The following is a 27,051-nucleotide window of genomic DNA, read 5'->3' on the forward strand; positions in this document are numbered from 1 at the left end:
AAGAGGAGTTAAATAAATGCTTTGCATCAATCTTCACAGTAGAAGACAGGAAGAGCATTCCAAAAATACTAAATAATCAAGGAGCAGAAAGGGAAAATGAAATAAATACAATAACTGTTTTAAGTAATAAATATCATTAGAGAAAAAGTACCAGGGAAACTGATGAAACTAAAGAGAACCAAGCAGTGTTGAGAATCTGAAACTCATTGACCTTCAGTGGTCGAGGCAGAAACCTTTGTAATATTTAAGAAGAATTTAGAAGTTTACTTGTGATGACAAGGCCTACAAGGTTATGGGCCAACTGCTGGAAAAATGGGATTAGAATAATTGTGGGTTTTATTCATCAGCGTGAATGCAATGGGCCAAACAGTCTTTTTCCATGCTGTAGATCTCTATGGTCTAAGACCAATAACTCCCTGGACTTGATGGGATGACTCCAAGTACATTAACGTAGGTAACTGCAGAGATAGTGGATGTAGCAGTAATGGTCTTCCACAACTCTTAGATACTACAAAAGTGCCAGAGGATTGAAAAACTGCCAATGTAATACCTTTATTCAAAAAGGGAAGAGACAAAACCAGTTAGCTTAATTTCTGTTAGAATCTGTTACGAAATCTGTGATAACAAAGCATTTACAAATGCATAATGGAATGTAACAGTGTTAACCTGTCTTCATAAGGGGAAACCATGCCTGACAAATGTGCTGTAGTTCTTGAGAAGGTAGATAAAGGGGAAGAAGTGAATGTAATATATTTGGATTCCTTGAAGACGTCCAATAAGGTACCCCATATTAAACTATTTAATAAGATAAGAGCCCATGGTGTTGGAGAGGTTAGAGAACAGGAACAAGGATGTCTTGCTTCAGTTATACAGGGTATTGGTGAGGCCATACCTGGAATATTGTGTGCAGTTTGGACTCCTTTTCTAAAGAAGAATGTTCTTGCTGTAGAGGGAGTGCAATGAAGGTTTACCATATTGATTCCTAGGAGAGCAGGACTGATGTATGAGGAAAAATTGACTCTGTTAGCATGGTATTCACTGGATGATAGGAGAATGGGGGCGTGGGAGGAATCTGATAGAAAACCGTATAATTTCAACGGGACTAAATGTGTTAGATTAAAGAAATATGTTCTGGATGTTGGGGGAGGCCAGGACCAGGTGTCATAGTTTAAGGATAAGGAATAAATCTTTTAAGACTAAGATGAGGAGGTATTTCTTCACCCAGAGAATGATGAGCCTGTGGCATTCACTACCAGAGAAAGTGGTTGAGGTCCAAAGATTATATGTTTTCAAGAAGGCAATAGATATAGCTCATGTGGCTAAAAGAATCAAAGGATATATGGGGAGGGCAGAATTAGAGTATTAAGCTCAATGTTAGCCATGATCATATTGAATGACGGAGCTGGCTCAAGGGATTCCTATGTTCTATGCATTGTATTAGCATAGATAAAGGATCGGCTCACTAAGAAGACAGTTCCAATAAGAGAGCCATTTTCAGTGTGGCAACTTGTAACTAGTGGGATGCCACAGGAACCCATACTGGGTGACAATTATTTACAATATATATGTCAATGACTTGAATGAAGAAAGTGAATGTACCTAATCCAACTTTGTGGATTCCATAGAAGTAGGTGAGAAGGCAAGTGATGAGGATGACATAGAGTCTGCAGAGGAATATGGACAAGTTGAGTGAGTGGGCAGAAATTTGGCAAATGAAATATAATATGGGGAAATGTGAGGCTATGCACTTTGGCAGGAAGAATATATGGGAGAATGAATAGAGGATTGGATATTACTGAAATGGAGAAACACTGTAAAAAGCTGCAGCACAGAGGGGTTTGGAAGTCCTCATGCATAAATCACCTAGCATACAAGTTCAGTGGATAATAGGGAAGGCAAGTAGAATGTTGGTCTTTATTTCAAAAGGAATGAAGTATAAAAGTAGGGAAATCTTGCTAAAACTATACAAGGCAGTATTTAGACCACACTTGGAATACTTTGAACAGTTTTGGTCTGCTTAGCATTAGAAATATACACTAAAACGAACATGGAGAATCTCAGCAGGTCTGGCAGTATTTGAGGACAAAGAAACAGTGTTAAGTTTTGAGTCCAGTATGACTTTTTCAGAATTCAATATGAAACCAAAATGTTATCTCCTTTTTAAACATCAGTTTTGTTTCAAGATTTTCTCTTTGGTTTCATTTCATGGTGTTCAATTGTTTATTTAGCTCATAACTATTTCCCATTAGAAAGAATAACTTATAATTAAATATGTACCAAGAACATAGAGGAGTTCATAGAAGGAGTTTGATAACCTTTATGGAAAACATGTATTGAGAACATGGAATTTAATCCCACAAATCACTCCACTAGTTTTACCGCTTGCTGGACCTTGTTGTGCCAACACTGATGCAGCTTTAATAGCAACTATATGAAGTATTACCTTCATGGCTACAAGTTTTTCAACATCAGTGCTCATGGGGCAGTTTTGTGGTCTTGTAAGTTGGCTTCCTACCCAGTCATGAACATTTCTTATGACAATTCAGATCCAGTAAATTCAAGCCAACCATTTACATTAAAAAGAATAAGGACATATTTATTTTGAAGTTGAACACAATGCACTGTTCACTTTCTGCATATAACAGTTGGGTCTTTGAACTGAAAGAAGTCCATTTCTGTTGGAGGATCTTTGTCCATTCTGTTTCCACTGATAACATTTGGGGAACGGTTCAAAGACTGACTAACTGAGGGGAAAGAAGTAGAAAAGTCATGAAAGATTTTTAACTTGTTTCATCATGGAGCATCAAGTTGTTTTTTATATAATGTCTTTAACCTGACAAAACATCCCAAGTCACATCCAAAGATTTGCATTGGCCATACTAAATTGCCCTGTAGTGTCGAGGGATGTGCAGGCTATGTGGATTAGCCATGGGAAATGCAAGGTTACATGGATAGGGTATGGAGGTGGCTTTGGTTGGGATGCTCTTCGGAGAGTCGGCATGGGCTTGATGGGTCGAATGGCCTGCTTCCACACAGGAATTCAATGATTCTGTGATTCTACTTCTCAGGAACAATTATGAAATAATTGTTTTAAACTGTCTTTAGATCATCAGATATTAAGGCAGTATCTAAAAGGTTCGTCATTGAGGAAGTTTTAAAGGTAATTTTATGCCTGCCATCATATAGTTGCACAAAATATTTTGTTTTATCTTGTATGCCTTGTAGTTTTACTCTTTTCTGCTTAGAAGTTCCAAATTCTATAATTCCTCCTATTAAAGCTGTTGAAATTGTTGATGTACCTTTGAAAGTAGTTTCCCAAAATTAAACTAGATTAAAACTGCATTCCTGCTGTGTTCCAAATATAACCCAGCAATAATTTGTACATGGTTTAAAAAAATCTTGAGTTCTGGAGAAGTGTCATATTGGACTTGAAACATCAAACTCTGTTTCTCTCTCCACAGGTGCTGCCAGACCTGCCGAGTTTCTCCAGCATTTGTTTTGATTTTATTTCAGATTTCCAGCATCTGCAGTATTTTGTTTTTATGTTTAAACAAAGGTTGCTTTGCATTGCAATCAGAAACCTTTAAAATACTATTTTTCCGGGTTTTTCATTATACCTTTTGGTGCTCCTAGATTGGAACAATACAGGTTAAAAAGAATTGAACTGTTCTGGTATTCGAGGCCCACTCTTTAACATGCATCATTTTCCATAATGATATTGCCTCTTCTAACACCAGCTGTCCTTTATAGCTGTTGTATGTTGAGTTATTGGCCGTTTTGTTCCCTCGACTCCTTATTAATCGTAGTTGAATTGAGCTGGCTGAATCTCATTTTGAGCAGGATCCCTACAGAGAGCTGGTAATAGTTTATCTCCTCAGTAGTGCCTGAATTCAAGAATGTGTCCTTACTCGCTTCAACTTCCCATGCCTGGAGTTTACTCAAAATTATTTTACTGTGCCTGAATTTATTCTGTTGTTGCTATCCAATACCTTGCTTATTTTGTCCAATGGAAGCTGAATCAACACATAATTCTGCTCTAGTTTGCTAGTGTAATAACACAGCTACAGAAAATACACTGCCACACCAGGGGGGTTCCAAAATTGATGGCAGAAATAGGAGCTTGACTTTATTTATTTTTCCCCAATGAGCTATAAAACAACTGGGTTGATGATTGCCTTGTCAGTAGTGCTGACGTATGCACAGTGCTGGACCAATTGCCTCCTGCATTTCACAAATCTTTGTATAGAAAGATAATTTACTGGCTCCTCTTTCACATTATGAAACAGGTTAAGTTTGAAAAAAACCAGTTGAAGAATGTTTTCCAATTTTATTAGTCCCCTCACATCTGGTATGTTGGCACAGGTCACTTTTTTAAAAATGTGCCTCGCTAAATAGGTTTAACAGTGGTGCCAGCAAATTAGCTTGGTTGAAAATTTAGTAAGCATGCAGGGGTTTACATTGGGTTAGGTCCTTTAGTTTGTGCCAACTTTGTCATTGCTGCCTTTTTCTTCCCCTCATGAAATCTTTACACACAGGGACAGTGATTTTATCAGAAATAACAAATTGAAGTCGCGGAGATTAAAGGGGCAAGTAATATGATATTGACTAAGCAATTAAAAAAAAAACATATAATAGCTTCATTGCTGTAAAAAAGAAAGTTGACTTGCATATTTAATTTTGATAACCAACCTGTTCAGACATGTTGTGACACACCTCTGGAGCAGGTGGGACTTGAACCCAGGCCTCTGACCCAGACACTACCACTGCACCACAAGAGTGATGAGATATCACACCTTTGTTGAACTTATTGTCCTTCTCCGCAGGTAAGCATATGAGAGGTGAACAATTAAGGACAGTAGAAATTTTTACACTTTAAGTGGGCAGCACGGTGGCACAGTGGTTAACACTGCTGCCTCACAGCGCCAGAGACCCAGGTTCAACTCCCGACTCAGGCTGTGTGGAGTTTGCACATTCTCCCCATGTCTGCGTGGGTTTCCTCCGGGTGCTCCGGTTTTCTCCCACAGTCCAAAGATGTGCAGGTCAGGTGAATTGGCCATGCTAAATTGCCCGTAGTGTTAGGTAAAGAGGTAAATGTAGGGGAATGGGTGGGTTGCGCGTCGGTGTGGACTTGTTGGGCCGAAGGGCCTGTTTCCACACTGTAAGTAATCTAATCTAATCTAATCTAAAAAGTTATGCGGTCATCATAGTTTGCTGCTTTTCCGTTATTTGCTATATACAAATTAGTTGCTGCATTTGCCTAAGTGAAAGCAAATGAAAAAGGAATTTATTGTAAAGTGCTTTGCACCTCCTGAGGATCTGATGAGGTGTGATATAAAAGATCCTGCAGCAGTATTCGAAGAAAAGCATGAGAGCTCCCTCAGTGGCAAAGACAATTTTATCTGCCAGTCAATATTACTATATACCATGGACCAAGAGAATTAGCATGTAAGAGGCATGGAACACACTGCATGCACCTGTTCATGTGGGATGGGGGAGCAGATGAAATTGGTGCTTGGCAACTCATTACACACAGATGAGTTGCAGCTAGTGCTGCTTTTTAGATACATGTTAGTTGGCAAAAGGATGGAAGGGAAGGAATTTAATTTGTAATGGGAAATTATACTTGCATCACTGCAATACAGTCTCAAAGCAGAGGTTCGCTCCCACTGCCGATGAGTGGACTGCTTCAGAGGGAGGAATTTGCTGCACCGGCTGTAACTTGATTCCCTATTCCCCATTGCCCAGAGCCTCCACAAGTTTTTCTGATTCTGCAATGCAATTCAGTGCAGTTTTGATCAAGAGTCATATAAAACATAAAATGTTCTTTCTTTCGTTCTCCACAGATGCTGCCAGATCGACTGAGTTTCTCCAGCCCTTTCTGTTCTTTCTGTGATTGTGTTTTGGATACCCTAGTGCAGGCAGTGGACAGGAGGAAAATAATGTGGTTTCTACCTCCAGCTCAAGTTGTTGATATGAAACTCCTACCTCCCATCAGAATTACTCTACTCTCACACTGTTAAGAAGTTGGGCATGCTTCCTTCATCACCATCCACTCCACCAGTCCCTTATTAGTGCCACCAGTCCCTTATTAGTGCCGTATAGCCAATTAGACCAGTGTGTCCAAGTCTACGTTAAGATGTTGCTGTCCACAGCTGGGCCTTTGAAGCCCAGAGCTGCTCGAGGTCATCAAGAGTCATCTGAGGTGTCCTCAGGAAGCTCAGTAGATTTCCACCTCATAAGGTATATGCACTGGAAAAATACTTTGTTGGATAGGTATACATGCCAACCTGACAAGCTCTGAGAACTTGCTCGAGTGATTCTATTACCTCAGTTCAATATTAGTCACAAGAGTAGTTCACTTTAAAAGTATTATGATTTTTGTTCTGGTTTTGATGTTGGTGTATTCTTTGTAACAAAGTGAGGATAAAATCCATGAAGCTGAACACAAAAATGGTGATAGTAAAGACAATGATCACTAATTATTTGGTGCATTGAAGATGGGAGGCATATTTCAAAGGAAGTGCTTTGGCTTGGATTTAGCTATTGTTAGCTATTGGCTGCTGGAATGGTGGTTTTTTTTAATTCATTAATGCAATGTGGTCTTCTCTCTATGGACCAGCATTTATTGTCCATTCCTAATCACCCAGAGGTCGGTTAAGAAAGAAACAAATTGCTGTGACGTTAACACTACACTACCATCTCCCTATGAGTTGTACCGATAGGTCAAGGTTATTGCTGCTCTTCCTCCATTTTGTGCTGACGTTTGTCCTCCTATATTTCTTGCTGACCAGCTTTATGCTAACACTTGTTCCTTCAGTATCCCAAAGTAGAAAGAAACATAGAAACAAAAATAAGAGCAAGGGTAGGGCATTTGGCCCTTCAAGCCTCTTCCATCAATCGTTATGACCACGGCTCATCGTCCAACTCATTACCTTGTTCCTGCTTTTCCCCAATATCTGTTGATGCCTCAAGCCGCAAGAGCTTTATCCAGCTCCTTCTTGAAATCATAGTGTTTAGGCCTCAATTGTTTTCGACTGGTAGCGAATTCCATAGGAACCCAAATCTCTGGGTGAAGAGATTTCTCCTCATTTCAGTCCTAAACGGATTACCACATATTCCCTGACTGTAACTTTGGTTCTGGATATTAGGACTGTAGTGCAATCTCCTCACAAAGATGGGAGCATGGCTTGAGCATGCTGACAGTCTGTGTAAAATTTCTGGTGGCGACATGACTTTCACTGCCTTTGTAGCAGTGCCTAGGTCACATGAGTTTCTGTGACCATGACTTAAGGGTTAATCTTTTGTCACTCCAGCATGACCTGACAGCCTGCTGGAAGTAAGTATGGCACAAGGTGAGTGAATGGCAACTGCTGACCGAAAACGGGGCATAGACCTGTAAAATGTGCTACTTGTGACTTGTAACAAGCCAAACCATTATGGGAGTAGAGAAGCGTTTTCTTCAGTGAAGTGCTGAAGGGAATAAAAATGTAGAAGCAGTCCATGGCATCTTGAACAGAGGGAAAGCTTGCAATGCAGGCAGAGCTCGCTCATGCTGCTCTGCTCTGAGAATTAGAAAGCTGATGTCGGGTGTTTTTCCTGGCAAAGGAGAGCTCCATGCTGCTCTAGGTACAGCGCTGCTCAGCAAACTTACAGATGTTGCTGATGTCATCTGTTGCAGCTTGGACGGAATCTATCCTGCAAATGCGTAGAGCCATGGTGACCTTTCTCAGCCACACACAATGCTGCCCTTACCCAGATATGACTGTAGCCTGTGACATAATTCAGTGATGGCCTTCTTGATGAAGTAGAGGAAGGCAGCTGAGATATTCCTCCTTGGTAAAGTCAGCAAAAGGCCTTTCAGATGAAGGGTTTTTGCTCGAAATGTCGACTCTCCTCGGATGCTGTCTGACCTGTTGTGCTTTTCCAGCACCATGCTCTCGACAAAGATCAGCTAAAACTGCTCCTTGGAGACTTCCTATGTAGTGGCCTTCAGCTGTTTTTGCTTTATTTGTCTTCCATCCCTGAAGGCAATACCAATAGTCAGAATGAGCTTGTTTCCACTGGAATTTAGAAAAGCAAGGGATGACTTGATTGAAGTATATAAATCCTGACATTCTTGACAAGGTGGATGTGGAAAGGATGTTTCCTCTTCTGGATGAGTCCAAAATCAAGGGTATTGTTTCACAGTTAGGAGTTGCCTTTTTAGGATAGAGTTGAGTGGGAGTCAAAGGTGGGAGGGAAGGTGAGAATGTGAAATTGAAAATGCAAACTGATCAGCCAGCATCTTATTGAATAGTAGTGTAGGCAAAGAGGGGCCAAATGGCTTACATCTGCTCTTAATTCGTTGTAGAACAATCAACTAAGCCCAAAAATATCCAGACGTTAAATAGCAGCCTAAAGGGACAAACCAGCAAATGTTGATATCATTTGATAGTTAAAACAAGAAATGAGAATGTTATTTTCTTTATTCATTCTTGGGTAATGACATCATTGGCAAGACCATCAGTTATTGCCCATCCCTGCAACTTCTGGGTCAAAATACTGGTTGGGTTACAAGTTCCCATGCATCTTCAATTGCCTCCTGAGATGCTGAATGGAGGAATTACATGCTGATTAGGTTGAATTGATATGTTCCATGGTCAATGACCCTTGACCACACCATCCCTTATCGTCCACTTGTAGAGTATGTGGTAACATTGTCCATGTGGTATGTGAATTCAATTGAGCACTATCCACTGTCTTCAATGAAGGTCTAAGCCAGAGACCTCTGCTATTGGGTCAGTGATAAGCAACCAGTCTGTCTGGATGTAGATGATCCATTAAAGCAGCACCAAGTGGGATCCTTGTGTGAATCATGAGTCAGATGTTGTGATGGCCCAGTTCACAAAAGAATCCTACAACCAGCTTAGGACACCTTTTGGAATATTGTATGAATCTTTTTAGTGGTTTCACTAAACAACCTGCACATCTAAACTGAAGCCTGATTCCACCTGATAGCACATACTCAGCACTGACCACATTGAATCCTTACATACCTGTTTCTGCCTGTAAAATAAGAGCAGCATGATTGAATTTCTAGGACACCATCTTGTCATTTATCTCAGTTTTTCTGTTCAGGAAGTTGCTATGTGCAAATTAGGTGTTTTATTTCTTGACCCCACAGCAGTCACTGCATTTCAAAAGTATTTCATGGCTGTCAGGCTCTTTGGGACACCCCTAGATCATGAAAGATGTGAATTATACTCAGGTTCTGTCTTTTTGTTTTGTCTACCCCAAATTGAAATTGACTTTGATCCAAAGACCTGATGTATTTGGCAACCCAAACTAGGAGATAAAGGGAATTTAATCTGTTGCAGTTTCTACTGTTCTGCACAGCAGGGTCTTGTTCCCATAGTAACCTGCAAATGTCTTCCCTCAGACCCACTCATGTACAGCTTCTCCTGGTTTGCCTATTTCACAGTTGCCTGATTGAACCATGCTAAATGTATGTTGTTGTAAATGCACCAATTTCTCTCAGTGTGGTTTTGGTGAGGATGGGGCATTGCATTTTGAAGCTCGTAGATAATTTAAAGGACTATAATCAGTTGTCTCTATTATAACTATTTGGTCTGAAATCTTGCTAGCTGGTTGTATTAAACCTGAGAATACAGAGGAACCTCGATTATCCGAAGGACGCAGGCGGGGAGTATTTCATTCGGTTAATTGAATTCTGGGTAATTGAATGCTGGATAACATAGTTTAGGCAAGCATCGGGACCTTGCGATCTTGCTGGATAATCCCACATTCGGACAATCAAATGCCGGATAAACAGGGTTTCTCTGTAATATACCAATATGGATCAAAAAGGCCAGTACAGATTATTGTAGCAACTTCATGAAACAACCACAATAGAAATGCTTTACTGTACGTGCAGTAAATATGTTTGCTAGCACACTAAGCACATGACAATGAAGCTTGGTCTAGTCTTCACCCAATGTTGCTATGTTTGCAATTCCAGCTGAGGTTACTGGCATAGGAACCCTATTCAATACTAACCTTGAGGCACAGGTCAATTGCAGTACCCAGACCATGTCTTACCCCAGTACAGATTGGTGATCCAATCAAAAACAGAAATGGCTGGGAAAACTCAGAACAGTTCTGAAGAAAGGTCACTGAACCCGAAACATGAACTCTCCTTTCTCTCCACAGATGCTGCCTGGTATGCTGAAGTTTCCCAGCAATTTCTGCTTTCCAACATTTACAGTTCTTTGGATTTTTTTGTTGAGTGATCAAATGTGTGCGCTGTCTTGGCCTTTGTGACTCACTTGTCTCAACTCATTGAGCCACTGGGAATGCTACACATTCGATCAAATTTTAACCACAATTAGTTTTATGTTACTAAATGAATAACATTCTGAAAATGGTAAGAGGCTTTGAACTATTGTGCTTTGATAGTTTCAGCTGTACAGTAATTAGAAAAGCTGCCAGTAATTGTTTTAGTTAGAGTTATAGAGATGTACAGCACAGAAACAGACCTTTCGGTCCAACTTGTCCGTGCTGACCAGGTGTCCTAAATTAATTTAGTCCCAGTTGCCAGCACTTGGCCCATATCCCTCTAAATTCTTCCTATTCATATACCTGTCCAAATGTCTTTTAAATGTTGTAATTGTACCTACCTCCACCACTTTCTCTAACAGCTCATTCCATACACGCACCACCTTTGCGTGAAAAAGTTGCCCCTTAGGTTCCTTTTACATCTTTCCTCTCTTAACTTAAACCTATGACCTCTAGTCTGGGTTCCCCCACCACAGGGAAAGACCTTGTCTATTTACCCGATCCATACCCCTCATGATTTTATGAAACTCTATAAGGTCACTCCTCAGCCTCTGATGCCCCAAGGAAAATAGCCCCAGCCTATTCAGCCTCTCCCTATAGCTCAAACCCTCCAACCCTGGCAACATCTTTGTAAGTCTTTTTTGAACCCTTTCCAGTTTCACAGCATTCTTTCTCTGGGAGGGAGCCCAGAATTGCACACAATATTCCAAATGTGGCCTAACCAATGTCCTGTACAGCCACATCATGACCTCCCAACTCCTGTACTCAATACTCTGACCAATAAAGGAAAGTATACTAAACACCTTCTTCACTATCCTATCTACCTGAGACTCCACTTTCAAGGACTATGAACCAAGGTCTCCAAGACCTGTTTGTTCAGCAGCACTCCCCAGGACCTTACCATCAAGTGTATAAGTCCTGCCCTGATTTGCCTTTCCAAAATGCAGCTCCTCACATTTATTTATCAATTAAACTCCATCTGCCATTCCTTGGACCATTGGCCATCTGATCAGTACTCCATCTGCATTCTGAGGTAACCTTCTTTGCTATGTAATACACCTCCAATTTTGGTGTCATCTGCAAACTTACTAACTATACCTCCTATGTTTACTTCCAAATCATTTATATAAATGACGAAAAGCAGTGGACCCAGCACTGATCCTTGTGGCACACCACTAGTCACATGCCTCCTGTCTCAAAAGTAACCTTCCACCACCACCCTCTGCCTTCTATCTTTGAGCTTGTTCTATATCAAATAGTGCAATATTCAACAAAATGGATGGCCATTTCAGTGATTCTGCTTTGGTTTTTCTTCATACATAGATTTTGCCTTAATTACTGTGGAATTTGTTATCATGGGCAAAAGTCGTTCATTTGAATTAAGTTTTAAAAGGTTTTTTGTGCTTTCTGAAATTTAATGCTGACATTTGCTTCTGCATACTTGCAGGAGATACGGTTGAACTCCACGGTCCAGAGGGAACAGGAAAGACAGAAATGCTGTATCACCTGGTGGCATCCTGCATCCTCCCAGAATCAACAGGTGGTCTCCAGGTTGAGGTTCTTTTTATCGACACAGATTATCATTTTGACATGCTTCGTCTGGTTACCATTCTGGAACATCGCTTAGTGCAGAGCACAGAGGAATCAGTTAAACAGTGCCTGGGTCGCCTGTTTCTTGTCCACTGCTGCAGTAGTTCCCAACTGCTGCTCCTGCTGCACTCGCTGGAAAACCTGGTTTGCAGCCATCCTGCCCTTTGCCTGCTTATCATAGACAGCATGTCGGCCTTTTATTGGATTGATAGACTCAATGGTGGGGAGAGTGTTAGCCAGCAGGAAGCCAACCTCAGGCACTGCATTGAATGTCTGGAGAAGCTGTTGACCGAATACCGACTGGTATTACTTGCAACCACCCAAGCCCTGATGCGTGGGTCAGGGTGTGGAACTTCTAGGCCAGATGAAGCTGCTGCTATAGCTTGGCAACCATTCCACGCTGCGGTTACAGAATATAAACCATATCTCTGCAAATCCTGGCAAAAGCTGGTCAAGCAAAGATTTATTTTCTCAAAGAACAACACACGGGACAATAAGCAAGAATTTGCTGTTGTGTCTCTTCAGCCAAGAGGCAATATTGTGTCCAGGTGCTCTTTTATTATTACAGATGGCGGGGTTCAGTTTCTTTAACCCTTAAGCATTCATTCCTTAATGAGGACCACTGGAGACACTTGTGATCCCGCAACTGAGAAAATGCCATTTTATTTTAAAACTGTTAATTGTTGTAGTTAACTGAAACCTATTCATCATTTTTCCTGGTGAGCTTCAACAAGGTTAGGTGGAGGTTTAACCCTCTTAATGTGAATGTAATGGAAGGTTTCTGTTGTTTTCAATGGGAATTCTCCAGCAGATTTTGGCCTAAACTGTCGGGAAAAAGGCTTATCCCAACATTTCCTTGAAAGCTCTTTTTGAACATGTATGTTCTTTGCTGTGGGTAGGCAAGTCCTTAATATACTCTGCTCTGAAGCAAAATGCCAGAAATACTTGAGTATTTTTTGTGATGGTGATCCAGTTGGTCATACTAAATTGGATTTTAAACAAGCTAATTGGAAAAATGAATAGTTTTCACTTTCCATATGTATTTATAATCTTCTTAAAGCATTTCATATGAATTACTTAAAATGTATTAGGTCACATTGATGTTTAATACAACCCATCCTTTTCATTGTTGAACCCAGTTTGTTGAACCCAACTGTCTTAGAGCAGAAGGAGCTCTGAGAAATCGTCATGTCCTTGCCAGTTTTTTATCAGAGTTAATTCATCCCACTTTCCTGCCTTTTTTCCAGTAGTCTTTGATGTTCTGTAAAAGGTCAAATTGCTAAAATTTTATGGACCTCATGAAGATTTTTCATAGAGGTCCCTGTGGGTGAGAGCTGAGACCCTTGCCTTTTCCTGATACATCTTCCCCTACACCCTTGTGGCTTCTTCTACCCTTTCCTTCCAATTGCTCACTGTCGCAGAATGCCCAAATTGACTATTTTTGTTCTGACAAAATGTAGTTTAGGCCGAGTGAAGATTTTATTATATGATATTTCTGCTGTAGAATTGCAGCCTATTGTAAAATTTTAGCCGTAAAAGTCTTATTGATTTTGCCGAGTTCATATGCTTATGTTCAGTTGAATGACTAAAACCTGCAAGCTGGTAGAAGCTTGCATAATACTGGATAACCACCATCACTTCATTGGCTTATCTTACCTAATAAATGCATATTCCTAACTTTCAAGGTACAGGCTATATTCAACGTAGATTCTTTATCAACTTTTTAAAAGTAAAGTGAATTACAATGTGCTGCAAGAGTGGCTGCTGAAAATCAGGGAGCTCTTAGTGATATCTGCACTAACAAAGAATTAACTCATGTCTCTGGGAAGTTCTTAATATGCAGGACTTTACAGGTGAAATATATTTCCTCAAAGAAGCATGCCGATCTCCTCTGTTGACAGTTCCCCAAAACAAAGGATGACTTTCTTTCACCCCAGTGGTGTGGGTCCTTAGATGGTTAAACAGCCATCTCTCATCTCTGTGAGGAGCAGCGACTTCTAACTTCAAACCATTTGTGTATATAATAGAACGACTAAAATCAAAACAAAGCATTCTAGATGTTGGGGATCTAGAACAGAAAGTGTTGGGAAAATACAGGGCATTGTGCATCCTTACCAATTATTCTACGTGCACTTTCTACCCCCTGCCCCCGTGTCTCTCTCTTTCTCTCTCTCTCTACACAGTCTTTCACAGACATGCATGCCCCCAACACAGACAGACACATTTTCACATACACACACACACACACACACACACACACACACACACACACACACACACACATAATAAACATATATCTTTTCCTCTGGTTTGAATTTACAGACAGCCTCTCTTATGCCTACTATTAAAATTACAACACAAACACAGTTTTAAAACATTCCCACCATAATGTACATTTTGTTGCAGGCAACACAAGAATTGAAGAGCAAAGGAAAATTTATCCCATCACATTAACCCATCCGTGACAGGCTCGAGCACAAAATCTACACGAACATTTTGAATTTAATGCCAAGGGAACACTTCACTGTCAGAGATATAGTCTTTAGAATGAGTTTTTAACCCAAGATCCCAATCTTCCTTTGAAGTGGATGTAAAGAACTCATGACATCATTCAGAAAAGAGCTGACGAGTTCTCCTGATGCTCCAGACAATCCTGACCTCCTAACCAAACTCAGCCTTCTATTTATAAAACGAGCAACAACTAGCAAACAAAGAACAGTGGACACTAGAGATCTGAAGATATGCCTGTTCCTGCTACTTCAACTCTATTTTTACTCACCTTGTACAATCCTATACCACTTACATCTGCAAATCCTGTGACACTTTACAGCAGTTTCAGAATTTCCAGTTCATGGATTCCAGCCATCTCATCTTTACCATTAACATGCAATCTCTTTACATGTCCATCTCCCATCAGGATGGTGTCAGAACTCTCCAGTTCTTCCTGGACAGAAGGCTTGAATTGTCCTCATCCACCACCACCCTCCTCTGCCTGGCTGACCTCGTCCTCACTTTGAATGATTTTTCCTTTGATTCCTATCATTTTCTTCAGGGCAAAGGTGTGGCCCTGGATACCTGCATGGGTCACAGCTTTGCCTACCTCTTTGTGGGGGACATGGAACATTCCATGTTCCAATTCTACTCGGGGGTCCCCACCCACAGCTTTCTCCAGTACATCAATAATATCATTTGTGCTGCTTCCTCTCTTTTTCAGAATTGGAAAAATCAATTTCAATTCCAGTTTCTACCGCACTCTCTCTTTCACCTGGTCCATCTCAAACTCCTTCCTTCCCTTCCCTGATATCTCCGTTTCCATTTCTGAGCGTAGGCTGGCCACTGATATCCACTACAAACCCAACAACTCCCATAGTTATCTTGATTATACATCCTCACACCCTGCTTCCTATAAGGGCTCCATCCTATTATCCTAGTTTCTCCATCTCTCTTACATCTGTTCTGATGATGCCATCTTCCATGGGGGGGCCTCAGAAATGTCCACCATTTTCCTCAACTGAGGATTCCCCGCTACTGTGGTCAACGTGTCCCTCATTAGTGTTCGATTCATCGCCCACATGTATGCCTCTCCTTCCCTTCCTTCCCTTAAAAGATATTTGGATAAGTACATGAATAGGAAAGGTTTGGAGGGATATGGGCTAATCGTGGGCAAGTGGGACAAGTTAAGTTTGGGAATGTAGTCCTCTGGTCCTTACTTAATACCCCACTAGCCTCTGCATCCAAAGAGTTGTTAGCTGCCATTTCCATCACCTCAAATGGAATGCTATGGCCAGATACATATTTTCCTCCCCTCCCTTGTCAACATCCTATAAGGACCATTCTCTCAGGAATACCTTGGTACACTCCTCCTCCATTCCCAACATCTCACACTCCCACAGCACTTGCCCATGCAATTGCAGAAGGTGTAACACCTACCCATTTACCTCTTCCCTCCTCACCACGCAAGACCCAAGACATATCGTCCAGGCCATAGAGTCATAGAGATATACAGCACGGAATTAGAGCTTTTGATCCAACTTGTCCATGCCGACCAGATATCCTGGATAAATCTTGTCCCATTTGCCAGCATTTGACACTAAACTCTTCTTGTTCACATACCTGTCCAGATGCCTTTTAAATGTAATTGTACCAGACTCGACCACTTCCTCTGGCAGCTCATTCCATACACCACTGTCTCTGTGAAAACGTTGCCACTTAGGTCTCTTTTAAATCTTTCCCCTCTTAGCTTAAACTTATGCCCTCTAGTTTTGAATGCCCCCACCCCAGGAAAATACCTTGGCTATCTACCTTATCCATGCCCATCATGATTTTATAAACCTCTATAAGGTCACTCTGCCAGGAAAAAATGCCTCAGTCTATTCAGCTTCTCCCTGTAGTTCAAATCCTCCAATCTGGCAATATCCTTGTAAATCTTTTCCGAATTCTTTCAGGTTTCACAAAATCCTTCCTATAGCAGGGAGATCAGACTTGCATGCAGAAATCCAAAAGTTGCCTAACCAATGTCCTGTACAGCCATAACATGACCTCCCAACTCATATACTCAATACTCTGACCAATAAAGGAAAGCATACCAAACATTTTCTTAACTATCCTATCTACCTGTGATTCCACTTTCAAGGAGCTATGAACCTGCATTCCAAGGTCTCTTTGTTCAGTAACACTCTACAGGCAACCTTACCAATAAGTGTATAAGTCCTGCCTTGATTTGCCTTTCCAAAATGCAGCACCTCATATTTATCTAATTAGACTCTAGCTGCCACTTCTCGGCCCATTCGACTATCTGATCAAGATCCTGTTGTATTCTGAGGTAACCTTCTTCACTGCCAACTACACCTCCAATTTTGGTGTCATCTGCAGTCTTACTAACCATACTTCCTATGTTCACATCCAAATCATTTATATAAATGACAAAAAGCAGTGAACCCAGCACCGATCCTTGTGGCACACTGCTGGTTACCAGCCTCCAGTCTGAAAAGCAACCCTGTACCACCCCCCTCTGTCTTCTACCTTTGAGCCAGTTCTGTAACCACATGGCTAGTTCTCCCTGTCTTCCATGTGATCTAACCTTGCTAACCAGTCTACCTAATGGTGAAGAAATGATTTACCTGCACTTCACTCAATCTAGTCTACTGTATTCGCTGTTCATAATGTGGTCTGTCCTCCACATTGAGACAAAATGCAGACGGTGACTGCTTTGCGAGTTGCCTGCCACTTCAGCATACCACCGTGTTCCCTGGCCAGCATTTCTGTTGCAGGGCTGCTGCTGTGTTCCAGCAAGTCTCCATTTCCACCTATCCACTCACCTTTGTCTCTCTACCACCCCATTCACACACTACAGCTTCAGCATAAATACCACTTTTTCCTAGCTACTAACAGTTCTGATGAAAAGTTAAAAACTGAAAGAACTGTGAATGCTATAAATCAAAAACAAAAACAGAAATTGCTGGATAAGCTAAGCAGGTAAAGCAGCATCTGTGGTCAGAGGTAACATTTCAGGTCATATGACCCTTAGAACAGATGAAGAGTTATCAGACTCAAACCTTTAACTCTGCTTTCTTCCTACAGATGCTGCCAGACATGCTCAGTTTCCCTAGATATTTCTGTTTTTGTTTCAGGGTTATATTAGCCTTTTTAATTGGAGTTTTTGATTCCCAAATGGTTATATCTCATATTCAGCTGTTATTACCACTTGAGGCTTCATGCACTCGTTTTCAAAGGCCTAAGGCACTCCTGTAGCACAGAATGATAAAGGTGCACCACACTCAGAGTATCGTGACTTCAATGCTCTGTTTGATGGCTGACTAAAGTTTCACCTCATTTTAATAATTCAGCGCAGAACTGTTCAGATAAAAACTGATGCCTTTTAACAGTATGATTCAGCCCCAAATGATGAGATGGACAGAATTGGGAACCCAGGGATAGAAGGCTTTGCTATTCCCAGTGTTAAATTGTACAGCTTTCAGCTCATTATCAGGTCGCAGCCACATTTATAAACATTTTAGCCATAATTTAATGACCATGGTTTCTACTTTACAGCTGGACAAGCGCATCAGGGATACTTTACTAACAAAGATGTGGAACAAAGAGTTGGGAAGTTATTGCTAGGACTCTGTAAACCCCCAGCTAAGCTACATCTAAATCTCTACATTTCCAGAAGGATGTGATGGCAGAGACAGAGAGCATACTGAGAATTCCAAAAATGTTACCAGGTTGGTGAATTTTAGTCCAGTAGAAAGATTCGATAATCTGAGTTTGTCGTCTTCAGAATAGTGGAGGCTCTGGGAAGGTGTCCAAAATTATGACCATTCTATATCGAGTTGATAGGAAGAGACTGTTTATCTTGGAGGGAGGTTAAAAACCTGGGGCCATAGACTTTAAAATAATTGGCAGGAGTAGAAGAGTTGGAAAGTGTGATTAAGTCTGATGATTGTTTCTCGGCTGCCACATAGACACAAGGGCCAAAAAGCCTCCTCTGTGCCGCAGATCTTCTATTAAACAGTGATTATATTTGAAATGGGCTGGAAAAAGCTTGGGGACAGCCTGAGGTTGTGACGGGTGCTAGATAAATGCAAGTTTTTTTTTCCTTTTATATTGCTTTCCAGAAATGAATACTCTAGGGAAGGCTGACACAATTCATTTGTGACCTTGGACTTAATCAATTATAGGTTGCTCCATAAAACTCAGGTTTCTACTTGCCTTTCTTTTTAATTGGAGCTTTTGATTCCCCAATGGTTATACTGTATATTCAATTCTGTTATTGCCACTTGTGTCTTCGCACACTCATTTTGAAAGCCCTAAGGCACTCCTGTAGCACAGAACAATAAAAGTACATAATTTTCTAAATCCCTTGATTTCAATGCTCTGCTTGATGATTGACTGAAATCTGATTTTATTTTGATAGCACTGCTCAGAAACATTCGGATAAAATGCTGAGGATGTGGACAGTCTGATTCAGCCTGAATCAGTTAATGACTAGTGAGTGGTTTAGAATAGCAAACTCTCAGAGTTCAAAGATAAAGGCTTTGATCTCCCCAATAAAAGGAAATTTCAATTCATCCAAAACATCAGAATTAGGAGCAGGAGTAGGCAATTCAGCTCTCAAGTTTGCTCTGCCATTTAATATGATCATGGCTGATCTCATTTTGGCCGCAACGTCACTTCCTGTCTGTTCGCTATAACATTTCACCTGTTACTAAATAAAAATCTGTCTATCTCCTCTTCAAATTTATTTAATGTCCCGCTGTCTACTGCACTCTGGGGTAGTGAATTCCACAGATACACAATTCTTAGACAAGTAATTTCTCTTCATCTCTGTTTTAAATCTGCCACCCCTTATCCTAATACTATGACCTTGCACTTGTGGAGGAATCTGGGTGAAAGCATTCGCTGTATATCTACCTTAACAATCTCCTTTCGTATCTCATATGCCTCAATTAGATCTCCTCTCATCCTTCTAAACTCTAGTGAGTGGAGGCCTAAACTACTTAATCTGTCCTCATAAGACGAGCCTTTCAGCTCTGGATTTAGAATGGTGAACCTTCTCTGAATTGCTTCTTAGACTTCTGAGATGTGTTGGACAAAAACTGTGACAACAGAGAAAGTGGAAGGATCATGACACATGGGGTGAGGAAGGTGATATCTTGTTTTTGAATAATGTCACTGAGATGGAGGATTGAAATGAGAAATGGAAGAGGGTCGAGGATAGATTCTTTGGGGACTCCAAGGTTACAGTTCAACGATGTGCAAAAAGAGTGCACAAGATTCTCTGGCTACAACTGAACAGATAACAAAGAAACCAAGGTCTTATCTATTTTGCTTGATAACACAAGAGAGGTGTTGAAGGAAGTGATACTGTGATCAACCACATCAACAACTGCCAACAAGAATATCCAAATCCCTCCCAAATGTCTGCTTTGTTGCTTTGCAACCAGAACATGAAGCTTAAAAACAACCCAGCTGGTTTACATTTGAGCATGTGAAATCATTTACCCTGCAGGTCACATTCAGTTGTTAACACAAATTCCTGTCCTAACAGTGTGTGGGATAACACTTCGTAACAATACAAGTATGTGGTCAAATGAATGAAGAGCAGGAGGAGGAAACTCAGCCCTTCAATCCTGCTTTACCACTCAATAAGGCCATGACTGATCTAATGATTCCACATTCCCATTTTCCTTTGATAACCTTTCACTATCTTACTTATTAAAAAAAAAGTACCTCTGTCTTAAAACTATTCAAACACTCTGCTTCTACCACCTTTTGAGGACTCGATTTCCATGACCTTCCATGAGAAAGAAAATCTCCTTATCTCTGCTTTAAATGGGTGACCCTTATTTTTAAACAGTGAGTCCTAATTCTGAATGATGCCACAAAAGTTAAAAAAATCCTACATATAACTTGTCAAGACCACTCAGAATCTTACATGTTTCAATAAGTTGTCTCTTACCTTTCTAAACTCCAGCAGATACAAGTCTAACCTGTCCGACTTTTCCTAATAAGACAATCTGCCCCATTCTAGGTATTTGTCTGATAATCTTTCTGTGTGAGACTTCCAATATATATCTATTCTTCCTTAAATAAGGAGACTTATACTGTGCACAATACTCCAAACGTGTCCTCACCAGTGTCCTTTATAACTAAAGTATAACCTCCCTACTTTTGTTTCAATTCCCCTCACAATAAATGATGACATTTCATTAGCTTTCCTAATTACTTGTTCTATCTCATAACCACCCTATGCATTACCACACACACATATCCCTGCATTTCAGACTTTTGCAATTTCTAATCGTTTTCACAACATGATTATTTTATATTATTTTGCCAAAATAGAGAATTTCACATTTTTCCCACATTAAATTTCATTTGCCATATTTTTGTCCACTCACTGAACCTGTCTCTATACCTTTATAGCATCCTGTATCGTCTTGTCAAATTACTTTAGTACCTCTTTTTGTCATCAGCAAATTTAGTAATTGTACCTCCAGTTCCTTCATTCGCATCATTTCTATAAATTGTTAAAAACAAATTGAGGCCCCAGTGGCAAACAACTCATTACATCTTGGCAACTTGAAAAAGCCCCATTTATGCCTACTCTCTGGTTCCTACATGATAGCCAATCTTTTATACATTCCAATATGTTACGTCCTATGCCATCAGTATTTTAGAGTGACCTTTTATGTGGTACCTCATCAAATTACTTCTGAATATCTAAGTATAGTACATCCACAATTTCTACTTTATCTACAGAATCTGTTACTTTCTGAAACAATTACAATAAATTGTTAAAGATAATTTCCTTTTCGCAAAACAATATTGACTCTTCCTGATTACCTTGGACTTTTCTAAGTGCCCTACCATAACTTTAATAATAGCTTCTAACATCATAGAAGCTGAGACAAATGTTAAGCTAACTGGCCTGTAGCTTCCTGCCTTATGTCTCCCCTTTTGAATAAAGAATTTACAATACATTGGCTGTTTTCCCATCTAAATCAATGTATCTGAACCTAGGGAATTGTGGAAAGTAGGAACCAATGCATCAACAATCTCATGAACCACTTCTCTAAAGACCCTAAGATAAACTCCATTAGGACCTTGCTACTTTGCAGTCCAAAGCCGCAACAATTTGTTCAGTACCAATTCTCTGGTGATTGTGAAATTTTCGTGTATTCCTCCCTACTTTCTTTTTCCTGATTTCCAGCTATTTCATTGATGTTACTTATATCATCTATAGTGAAAACCAATACAAAATATCTGTTCAATTCATCTGCCATCTCCTTACTTTCCCTATGAATTTCCCAGACTCACTTTCTATCACATCATCACTCACTTTAACTTGTTTAAAGTATCTGTTAAAAACTCTTTCTATATTTACAGCCAACTTATTCACATACTCAAATCATTTTCCCTCCTTATTAATCTTTAAAAGATAATGAAGGAAGGCTGTGTGCCGAACCTGAGAGAATGGGTGAGATTCTTTGCATCAGTGTTCACTGAGGAGAGGAACATGATGAATCTTGAGATTAGAGATAGAAGTTTGATTAGTCTGGATCACGTTGGCATAAGTAGGGAAGATGTGTTGGGTAGGCCAGAGGTTATTAAGGTGAACAAATCCCCAGGACCGGATGGGATCTATCCCAGGTTACTGAGGGAGGTGAAAGAGGAAATAGCTGGGGCCCTGACAGATATCTTTGTGGCATCCTTAAATACAGGTGAGGTGCCGGAGGACTGGAAGGTTGCTCATGTCCCCCTGTACAAGAAGGGTAGTAGGATATTCCGGATAACTACAGACCAGTGAGCCTGACATCGGTGTGGGGAAGTTGTTAGAGAAGGTACTGAGAGATAGGATCTATTTATATTTGGAAAGGAATGAGCTTATCAGTGATGGGCAACATGGTTTTGTGCAGGGGAGATCGTGCCTTACCAACTTGATAGAGTTCTTTGAGGAAGTGACCAAGTTGTTAGATGAAGGAAGGGCTGTTGATATTATATACATGGACTTTAGTAAGGCATTTGATAAGGTTCCCCATGGTAGACTAATGGAGAAGGTGAAGTCACATGGTGTGCAGGGTGTTCTAGCTAGGTGGATAAAGACTTGGTTGAGCAACAGGAGACAGAGAGTAGTAGTTGAAGGGAGTTTCTCGAAATGGAGAATGGTGACCAGCGGTGTTCCACAGGGGTCAGGTTTGGGGCCACTATTGTTTGTAATATACATAAATGATCTGGAAGAGGGCACTGTTGGTATGATCAGCAAGTTTGCAGATGACACAAAGATTGGTGGAGTGGCAGAAAGCATAAAGGACTGTCAGAGAATTCGGGAGGATATACATAAACTGGAGAGTTGGTTGGAAAAGTGGCAGATGGCTTTCAATCCAGAAAAATGTGAGGTGATGTGTTTAGGCAAGACTAATTCTAGGGCGAATTATACAATGAATGGAAGAGCCTTGGGAAAAGTTGATGGGCAGAGAGATCTGGGAGTGCAGGTCCATTGTACCCTGAAGGTTGCTGCACAGATGAATAGAGTGGTCAAGAAGGCATATAGTATGCTTGCCTTCATCGGACAGGGTATTGAATAAGTCATTGGCAAGTCATGTTAAAACTGTATAAGTCATTGGTTTGGCCACATTTAGAATACTGCGTACAGTTCTGGTCGCCACATTACCAAAAGGATGTGGACGCTTTGGAGAGGGTGCAGAGAAGGTTAACGAGGATGTTGCCTGGTATGGAAGGTGCTAGCTATGAAGAAAGGTTGAGTAGGTTAGGTTTATTTTCACCAGAAAAAAGGAGATTGAGGGGGGACCTGATTGAGGTTTCCAATATAGGGTATATAAGGGTATAGACAGGGTGGATAGAGACAAGCTTTTTCCCAGGGTGAAGGATTCAATAACGAGAGGTCATGCTTTCAAAGTGAGAGGTGGAAAATTTAAGGGGGATACACACGGCAAGTACTTTACACAGAGGGTGGTGAGCATTTGGAACGCATTGCCAGCAGAGGTGGCAGAGGCAGGCACGGTAGATTCATTTAAGATGCGTCTGGACAGATGCATGAGTAGTTGGGGAGCAGAGGGATACAGATGCTTAGGAATTGACCGACAATTTTAGACAGTACATTTGGATCGGCTCAGGCTTGGAGGGCCGAGGGGCCTATTCCTGGGCTGTAAATTTTCTTTGTTCTTTTAATTATTTCTTGCCTTTTAAAAATGTTTTGTCCAATTTTCTGACCAGCCACCTATCCTTGCATAAATACATGTTCTTACTTTTAGTTTGATACAATATTTAACATTTCTAGTTAACTGTCCTTTCCTTGGAAGTGTCCTTTCTCATTGGAATGTATCTGTTCTGTGAATTTTGAAATAACCCCTTAAATATTTGCCACTGTATTTCTTCTGACCTATCACTTAACCTAATTTGACAACTCACTTTAGCCAACTCTACTTTCATGCCCACTTAATTGCCCTTATTTAAGTTTAAAATACTGTTCCTAGCCCCAGTCTTCTCTCCTTCAGACTGAATGTAATATTCAATCATATTATGATCACTGCTACCTTGAGGTGCCTTCACTATGATCTTATTAATTAATCCTATCAATTCCACGACATCAGGTTTGGTGCTTTACTCTCTGGTTAGCTCTAGAATGTGCTGGTCTAAGAAAATATTCTGAAAATATTTGATAAAGTTTCAGAAACAAAAACAAATTACTGGAAAAGTTCAGCAGGTTTGGCACCATCTGTGGAGAGAAATCAGAGTTAATGTTTTGGGTCAAGTGACTTTCCTCAGAACTGATCAGTTCTTATAAACTTTTCATTTTAGCAACATATAGCCATCTGAATTTTCCATTCTATGTAAATTAAAATCCCCTGATAATTGTCATCCTTTCTGACAAGCTCCCATTATTTGTTCCTTTACAGTTATCCTGCCCTGTGATAAACGACTCCCACAAATGACTTCTTGCCTGTATCATTTCTCATCTCAAAATGAACTGTTTCTACATTCAGAGGAAGGTCATTGGATTTGAAATGCTATCTCTGCTTTCTCGCCACAGATGCTGCCAGACCTGCTGAGTTTCTCCAGTACTTTCTATTTTTGTATGTTCCAGATCTCCGTCATCCTCAGTTCTTTGTTTCATTGTAATGTTTCTACAGGCTGGTTTCCTGAACTTAGGTTATCTATTGTTACTATGCTGACGTCATCACTAATTAGCAGAGCCAATCCTTTCCCATTTTCTACCTTCATGTACTTCCTAGATGTCATGTACCCTTTAAAATGTAGGTCCCATTGTACGTCAGCCAACAATTAGAAAGAAGGCAGTGTAACAGAGTTACCAGAAATCCATGAGTCTACTGTCAAAGCAAAAGAATCGATTTTTACGTTAAATCAATAATTGTTTAGGTAAGATACTTTACTCAGCCTTTATTCTGTACTTCTTGCATGGAGCCAACAATCCGATATTTAGTCACCAAGCTAGCTACAACAGGTGCATGCCATACTCAATGCAAACAATTGTACCCATTGTCTCATAAAGAACCTTTAAAATGATGAAAATAAATCTCAAATGGCAATCATGTTAACAGCACAAATTTTACTCATCCTACCTGTTGTTTAATCTCCTTGCATTTGTTTTTACTCTGACATGATATTTTCTGGCCATTAGATAGACCTGTTATATTCTTTTCCACAAATCAACCTTTGAGCTGTCCAAAATAGTACCTTATGGTGTTGTACCTTCTTTGAACAACTTCGGCAGAAGGCATCTTCTCCCAGCCAAAGCCCAGCGACAAGGTGGCTTCCAATGGCCTGGCATAGTGGTACAGGCCGAGGTCTTGGCGAGACAGTCTCCTGATCTGGTGGTCTCCTGGTGTGGCGGTCCTCTTCAGGAGGGACGGTCTCAATGTGGAGGCCTTGTCCTGTCATGGAGGTCTTCAGCTGCTTTCAGGTATTCCAGCAGACCGCTGTAAAGGTCTACTCCCAGTGTGGAGGTCTCATCCTTGCTCCTGAGGCGGCTTCCGACGGTCCATTGTGGAGGTCTAGTCCTGGTCTGGTGGGGCAGTCTCATCGCAGAGTGGCATTGTAGTCTGAGCCCTGCATGGTGGTTTCAGCCTGGTTTGCTGGGAGCAACGGATCCAAGAAATGACATTTGTGGAAGTGCAGGTAAAACTTTAATGGAGTTGAACCCAGGAGTAGTTAATTGAACTGTGATGGATGACTTTTATTTTTTTTCTTATTTCTGACTTCTGTCATTAATTTAAATGCCAGGGTGTGGAGACTTATAAAACCTTTCACTGTATGTTTTTTGTAAAAGTATATGTGACAATAAATTGCCATTCTAAATAAGAATTTGAATAAAAGAAAGTCAAAATTTAGGTTCCTCGACATATGCCTTGCATTGTCGACATTGCCTTTGTTGAAGGTTTTACTTAAAATCTTCTCTCTCCCAAAAGACACAGAATTTGAACTTTGCCAACTACTTGTTGAATGTGTCCCTCCACCTTCAAAGATTTATGCATCTGAACTCCCTGATCTCTGTTTCTGTAGAACCATGCCATTAAGTCTGTATTGCTTCTCCCTTTTCCTTCTGCCAAAATGCATCACTCAACACCTCTGTGTATTAAATTCTATCCATGACCTGTCTGCCCTTTCTCTGATCTATCTTTGTTCTGTTGCAGTTGATTTGAATACTGTCTGCCTTCTCTAAGTTTAGCAACATTGGTAAATTTTGAAATCTTACCTTACATTCCAAAATCCAAGTCATTTATATACATCCAGAATGCCCTGACTCTTGAGGACGCGGAGTGGAATTCTCCAGTTTCAAAACAGATTAAATTGCTGTTTACCACCTATTTCTGTTTTCTGTTTGACTCCCTTCGCGACTCCCTTGTCAGGTCCATGCCTCCCACCAACCCACCCTCCCCTCATGGCACCTTCCCCTGCCACTGCAGGAATTGCAAAACCTGCGCTCACACCTCCCCCCTCACATCCGTCCAAGGGCCCCAAAGGAGCCTTCCACATCCATTAAAGTTTTACCTGCGCTTTCACAAATGTCATTTATTGTATCCGTTGCTCCCAATGCAGTCTCCTCTACATTGGGGAGACAGGACGTCTACTCGCAGAGCACTTCAGACACCCATACCAACCAACCCCACCACCCTATGGCCGAACACTTAACTCCCCTTCCCACTCCGCCACAGACATGCAGGTCCTGGGCCTCCTCTATCAACACTCCCTAAGCACCTGACACCTGGAGGAAGAACGCCTCATCTTCCACCTTGGGACCCTCCAACCCCCATGGCATCAATGTGGATTTCACCACTTTCCTAATTTCTCCTCTCCCACCTTATCCAGTTCCAACCTTACAACTCGGCACCGCTTACCTGTCCATCTTCCTTCCTGACTATCTGCTCCACACTTCTCTCTGACTATCATCATTACCCCCATCTCCACCTACCTATTGCACTGTCAGCTACCTTCTCCCCCAGCCCCACACCCCTCCCATTTATCTCTCCACCTCTGAGGCTTCAAGCCTCATTCCTGATGAAGGGCTTTTGCCAGAAGTGTCAATTCTCCTGTTCCTCGAATTCAGCCTGACATGCTGTGCTTTTCCAGCATCACACTCTCGACTCTAATCTCCAGCATCTG

At 40.9% G+C, this 27,051-nt stretch overlaps 1 protein-coding gene across 2 annotated transcripts in view; it reads left to right on the plus strand.

The window, feature by feature from the left end:
- Window positions 1-14,075, plus strand: part of xrcc2 (X-ray repair complementing defective repair in Chinese hamster cells 2) — a 32,998-nt gene extending 18,923 nt beyond the window's left edge. For both annotated transcript variants that reach the window (XM_043690736.1, XM_043690737.1), the window contains exon 3: window positions 11,762-14,075. In XM_043690736.1, coding sequence (XP_043546671.1) covers window positions 11,762-12,495 — 734 coding nt within the window. In that variant the 3' untranslated portion in view covers window positions 12,496-14,075. The remainder of the gene's footprint in view (window positions 1-11,761) is intronic.
- Window positions 14,076-27,051: the final 12,976 nt, after the last annotated feature.

Source organism: Chiloscyllium plagiosum, chromosome 5 (assembly GCF_004010195.1).
Source record: "Chiloscyllium plagiosum isolate BGI_BamShark_2017 chromosome 5, ASM401019v2, whole genome shotgun sequence".
NCBI classification, from domain to species: Eukaryota; Metazoa; Chordata; class Chondrichthyes; order Orectolobiformes; family Hemiscylliidae; genus Chiloscyllium; species Chiloscyllium plagiosum.